Raw genomic sequence first — 6,000 nt, 5'->3', positions numbered from 1 at the left:
GTCTATTTTAGGCCACATCCTTGGCTCTGAATCAATCACTGAGGCTAGGACAAACCATGCTGATTGGCTTAGGCCTGGGTTATTATTAAACCTGAACAAATTACTCAAGCAGAGGGATGGATTAAAATGATTGGTTTAGGCCAATCAGGGCCCAGCCTGGAGGTAGGAGGGGGGACACACCCACACAAGCCTTTTGGCTGCCACAGCTGGGGAGGGGAGGAATGGATGCCACAGTGTCCACTACAGGTTTCTAGAATCCACCATTGGAGAGAACGTGGTGATTTTGCCTCTCTAGCATCCATCTCCCCCTTTTGACTACAACCCTAATTTGCACGGGGGCTTCATTCCTTCCCCATTTTTGGACTATGTGCTTCTGATGGAGCCCCATTTCCCACTCATGGATGAAGCATTTGATCAGTCAGTGCACTGTAATCTCCTGGCCACAGGATTGCATCTCAGAAAGGCACTTGGCTTGATCAGAGTCAGTGAAACGCAATGATACTCACTGGGAAGAAAGCACCAGCTGCTCTTGTCTGCTCAACTTGACCCTGAGGATGTAAGGTCTGGAGCTATTGCTACTGCCATTGTAGAACCACATGGAGGGAGCCTGAGACTGCAGCCGATACAGAAAGCTAGAAAGAAAGCCACTGAAGCCACTCAGAAAGCCAAGCTAATTCCTGGACGATTCAGTTTAAGAATCAACACATCTCCTCTTTGCTTTAAGCCTGTTTGGGTCAGGTTTTCTGTCAGTTGCAACAATTCCTTAAATCATACAATTCTCCTTCCCGTTCAAGGGCAATGAATGCCCTGAGCGGTGCATGTGGGTGGCTAAAATGTTTGGGCCGAACTTTACCAAGTACATTTTGTCATTTAACACTAATATTATGTACCTGGAAAGCATCCCAGCCATGAAAAGATGCAGAAGAATGCTAAATGAATATGGATGGGATTTAGTCTAGATCAGGGTAGGCAAACTACAGCCCATGGACCAAATCTGGCCCACCGTGTTTTCATAAAGTTTTACTGGAGCATAGCCATGCTTTGTCTGCAGCTGTTTTGTACTACAGTGGTAAAGCAGAGTTGAGTAGTTGCTTGCAAAGCCTAAAATATTTAGTAATTTGGCCCTTTACAGAGAAAGTTTGCTGCCCTCTGGTGCAAATCGTGGAAGAACAAAATATTAGCAAAATACTTCCCCAAAATGAATACCTGCGTCCCCAAATGAAAGCAACACTGGACAGCCCTCCATCATAGACCTCCGTATCCTTGTATTAACATCAAGCCCTATTATCAGCGTTAGGAGAGCAGACTTTCATTGTACCGAACTTATTCCAGACGGTGAACGAGACATCCTATGTCTTTGTTAAGATTTGGTCTCTGCAGTGCCTGTATCTTAGTAGCCCTGGCCACAGAGGGTCTAGGAAGCCTGCAGGCCTAAGAACAGTCATTTCCCACCCCAGCCATTACCCTTTCCTCTGACTCGGGATGCTGAAGCTACTGGCTATTTCCTGCACGTAGCCCAGTGACCCTCTTCCATAAGGAGGTGGGATCAATGTAAACATGGTGGGAAGAAGAGACAAGTTCTTTTGCTTTCATAATGGAATGTCAGCATTGTTATCTGTACACCTCTGACTTCTGATGCCAATGGATTCCACTTCTACCAACAATGTAGTGCACTCAAGAAGCTCCATGTTTAGTTCCCGGCTATCAAGCTCCTGCCAGAAGCACAGCATAATTAATAGCAGTGCAATAGCCAGGGTCATGTAAGCAGCCACCCTGCCGGGGGTTTCTAAACTCCATCTCTCTGCTAAGTTAAATCACCAGGAGGCAACATACCAAAATCTAAGGCTAGTCCTCCATGGTAGGACATCGTGGAACTGTTATTTAATATTATGGCCTCTGCTTTTGTGTGAGGTCTTCCTGAGAAGTGGCTTCATCAAGGACACTCCTGCATTGTCACAACACAGTGGCCAGAATCTAACTAGTGGCTTCTAACTCAGAAACGATACCACGAACAGAGGGCAGTTTAGGAATATTGTTGACTGGTATTTTTATCCCAGGCAAGTCCACGCTGGCTTATCCACGAGGTCCCCCTTCTGCTCACCGTAGGGTCTGGAAGGCTTCCCAACTTACACAGCATTCAAGGTGGGTCTAAGATAGTTCCAAGGGGGACGTTGGGGCCCATCTGGATATAGAGATCTGTAGTCGGCTTATATTTCTTTATTGATAGGGGAAATATTTATTTGGGGCAACCTACCTTGAATGCTATGTAAGTGCCTCCGACTTAAGGATCCACATGATAAATCTGAGACTCTACCTGCAGGACCCACTTTGAATGCTCTTTAAGTTGGGAAACCCTCCAGACCCGAATGGGAGCAGAGAGCAGTCTCATGGATATGCCAGTGTAAACTCCCCTACCCTTTGGGGCCCACCTCAAATCCTCCCTCCTTGGTATAAAGCCAGTTCAGACTGAAGCAATCCCTTCTGTCTCTTAACCACACCAATTATCACTGCAATTAATCTCGTAATACCTTGAGGCTAGTGGTGGAAGAGGGTCTGGCTTTTTGTTGTAGAGATGAGAAGGGTGCATTTCAATATGTTGCTTTGTCTCCTGAACTTTTGTTATCCCAGCAAAAAACAGCATGGGGGCAGGAATTACATTCCAGGACGTGGCTCTGGCTCGTGCTCCACCTCTGAGGGTACCCTCTCCTTTCCTGTCAAGGAGGGGCAGGCCACAGAGCACCCGCCTTCTTGGCTTCTCCCTGGGAGAGGGTCTCTGCCCAGACGAGGAACGCCAGGTGACACAGGATTCCAACCCGTCCCTGTGACAGCCGCCCTGCCCAGGGCCAGGACGTCACCCACCCCACCTGCTGCTGAGTGCCTGCGTGAGGGCTCTGGAGCGCAGTCCCTGCTCGTAGCCAGGTGGAGGAGACAGACTCCCAGACCCTGAAACTGTGTGTGGAGTGCTGGGACAAACTGAAGTACTCCGGCGCGCTTTTCCCCTCCTTGTCCTCGACTGGAGAAGAGGTGAGGGAGGAAGGCAAGTCAGACCTCTTTGTAACTACCGACTTGCCCGGCCTGCAGTCGCACGCGGGAGGAGACTGGCGACCCACGAGCAAGCTGCAGAACTCCGAACGCTGGGCACTCGGAAGGAATTTTCTTGGTACCAGTCACAAATGACAGACATCATAGAAAAGGTTATTCTTTTACTATTTCAAGGAGGTAATACATAGCCCAATACACCAAAGCACTAGGGAATTAGAGGCAGCAGATGGCCAGAGTTTTTGCGAAGAGCCTTATGCTGCATCTCCAGGCCCCATCTGCCCACAGCCCATGGCTGCTTATGGAAAGGCCAGACCGGCGACTTGGAGCTTGCTGTGACCATAGCAGTGGACAAGTGAGCCAACTCCTCAAGACCCCACTGACTGAGAAAGGGTTCTTCTGTGAGGGCAGCAGAGGCCCTGCCAGGCTGAACACAGCAGGCAGCGCTCAGCCCTGCCCCAGCCAGGTTTACGTGGCTACTGCCTCAGCAGCACCCCGCTTATCTAGCGCTTGGCTTTATTTCTCTGAGCCTGGAGTGGGCAGGATGTGAATAAATCCTGAGTCAGAAATTACGGTGAAAGTCTTTCTTAGTAGTGTTAATAATTGGGGTGAGAAAAGACAACACCGTCTTTGAGGAGGGTGGGCTGGGAGTCGGTGGAAGACAGATGGAAACAGACTGGCCACAGGCTGAAGGTGCTGCCTTGCGGTCCTCAGAGGGCCTTTTCAGGGCACCTGGGGGGTGGGCTGAGTTGGGGGGGCGGCACTCTGGGGCTGCTTCCTCTGGCACAGAGTTGAACTAGAGGTTCATTTTCCACTCATAATTGGCTTTCCGGGTCTAAGTCACCACAAGTGGGGCTGAAGCAAATCCTGCCCATGCACCTGCCCAACCCGGCCTTGGAGATGTGTGGTCAGTGCCCAGTGTGGCCAGGGAGGGACTCACACCTCCCGAGACCTTTCTCCTCCCACCCCAGCTCCTTCCCCTTGCAAGTAACCAGGCTGGGAGGTGAGCGCCTCGGGCACCTCTGAGTGAAGTGCCACCATGTTTTTTTCCTGGAGAATTCATTTTGGTGGGACCCAAAGCCCCTGCCTAGGCATGGAGCAGACTTATTTCCACCCACGGAGGCCACCTTCCTGGTGACTTAACGGTGGCACAAAGAGGAATCGCAGCAGCAACTCCCGATGCCGTAACACTCATAAACATCATTCACTTCGATGCGACGGTCGCACTGGAGAGCTGCACTGTTTTCCAACCAACCCTGGCCAGGCCAGAGCGGGTCCAGATGCCGCGTGGCTGAAGATTTTTGGTTGGACAGGAGTGGAAAGAATTTTTTAAAAACCACACCACTGTGTTCTCTAAACACAGAGCCATCAGTTTTGTTTTGTTTAACAAGAAAGGACAGAGAACCAAGCTTCACAGCGGCCAAGGCTTGTGCAGCACGGAATGCAGTATGTATCGAAATGTATAAACCTTGGTCTGACTGGGGAGGTGGGTGAACACAGAGCTGCGGGACACCATGTCCTCTAGTCAGTGGCAGGCTCTGCTGTTGCCTCATCCTGATGCTCCTCGAAGCCTGGAACTGGCTTTTGCAGAAAGTGCATGGTGGCCTGGATCACCTTATCTGGTCCAATATTGTACACAGGGTGAGTGGGCTGCTGCAAAGAGAAGAACAGATGCCAATTAATCACCCCAGTGGTCCCTGGAAATGTGCACAGCCTCTGCCCATTAAATGCACTTGTAAAAATGTAACATAAGGAATCATCAGAGATGCACTAGGATCTCACAAGGCCCTCATGTTCAACAACAGGGTATTGGTAAAAACATGTTACAGTATGTGGGACACAAAGGAACATTATACAGCCATTAAAAAACATGCTTTCAAATATTTTATGATATTGGCAAATACTTATATTAAGGTGAGGAAAACAGTATGCGTGATATTATTCCAAACTTACTTTTTAAAGTGTTGATAGATGTGATTTATATAAATAGGCAAAAAATGGACATATGCCAAAACAGGAACCATGACATGACTGTTTTAAATTTTCTTATTTATACTTTTATGTATATTCCAATTATTAAAGCAATGAGCATGCATCTATATTTATAATCAAGAAAATGGACCACAACCCTGTTACACTTAAGTAAAGGTGTCAGGCCATATATAAATTATTTTATATTATCCCACTGCACCACAGAAACCCAAAATAAACTTTGGTCTCAGACAGGGCACAATCCTAGGCCAGTATTCAGGACTCTTCCACCCTAGGACAATGAAGAAGGGGACATAATTGCAAGAGATTTAAAAACTTTTAAGAAAATACTATGAGCAACTTCATGTGAAAACATAAAAATTCAGATAAACTGAATAGTTTTATAGAACAATACAAATTTTCAAAATTGCTCAAGAAGAAATTCTTTAAAACCTATATGAATAAGTTAAATCAATAACAATTGTTTTTTCTGCTACCACCATCCCCCCCCAAAAATACCAGGCCTACATGGTTTCTCAAGCAAGTGTTAGCTTACAAGATAATCTCTAACTTATACAAACTTTTCCAAAGAAAAAGTAGAGTAGGAAGACACCTGTCTAATTTTATGAGGTTATATTATCCTGAAACACAAACTGGAAAAGAATACAATAAAACAAAATTTTCGATCAGTCTTTCTCATGAACACACATGCAAAAAATCCTAAATAAAAATACGAGCCAAAAATACCAGCAGAGTGAATCCAGGAGGTGTTAGAACAGCACATACACCCCCCACACTCTGTTATCACCAAGCAGGGCTTATCCCGTAACGACAAGGTCACATCAGAATATGTATTAACAAAACACAACATCAGATTAAAGGAGAAAAGCCAGATGAGGAAAAAGCATTCAGTAAAATTTAACAATAGATTATGACTGAAATAAAACAAAAAAACAACCCAGTAGACCAGGAACAAGGGGAACATCCTTA

The 6,000-nt window shown here is 46.7% G+C and overlaps 1 protein-coding gene across 2 annotated transcripts in view; it reads right to left on the bottom strand.

Annotated features, from left to right (window-relative positions):
* Positions 1–2,682: 2,682 nt before the first annotated feature.
* Positions 2,683–6,000, bottom strand: part of FNTB (farnesyltransferase, CAAX box, subunit beta) — an 88,980-nt gene continuing 85,662 nt past the window's right edge. Inside the window, exon 12 of one of the 2 annotated variants that reach the window (XM_022570344.3) lies at positions 2,683–4,692. In XM_022570344.3, coding sequence (XP_022426052.1) covers positions 4,561–4,692 — 132 coding nt within the window. In that variant the 3' untranslated portion in view covers positions 2,683–4,560. The remainder of the gene's footprint in view (positions 4,693–6,000) is intronic. The other variant, XR_002644090.2, reaches the window with a different exon arrangement.

The sequence above is a fragment of the Delphinapterus leucas genome, chromosome 2 (assembly GCF_059928025.1).
Source record: "Delphinapterus leucas isolate spDelLeu-1000000601 "Yukka" chromosome 2, BTC_Dleu_Yukka2, whole genome shotgun sequence".
NCBI classification, from domain to species: Eukaryota; Metazoa; Chordata; class Mammalia; order Artiodactyla; family Monodontidae; genus Delphinapterus; species Delphinapterus leucas.
This window is presented reverse-complemented; position numbering and strand designations above follow the sequence as displayed.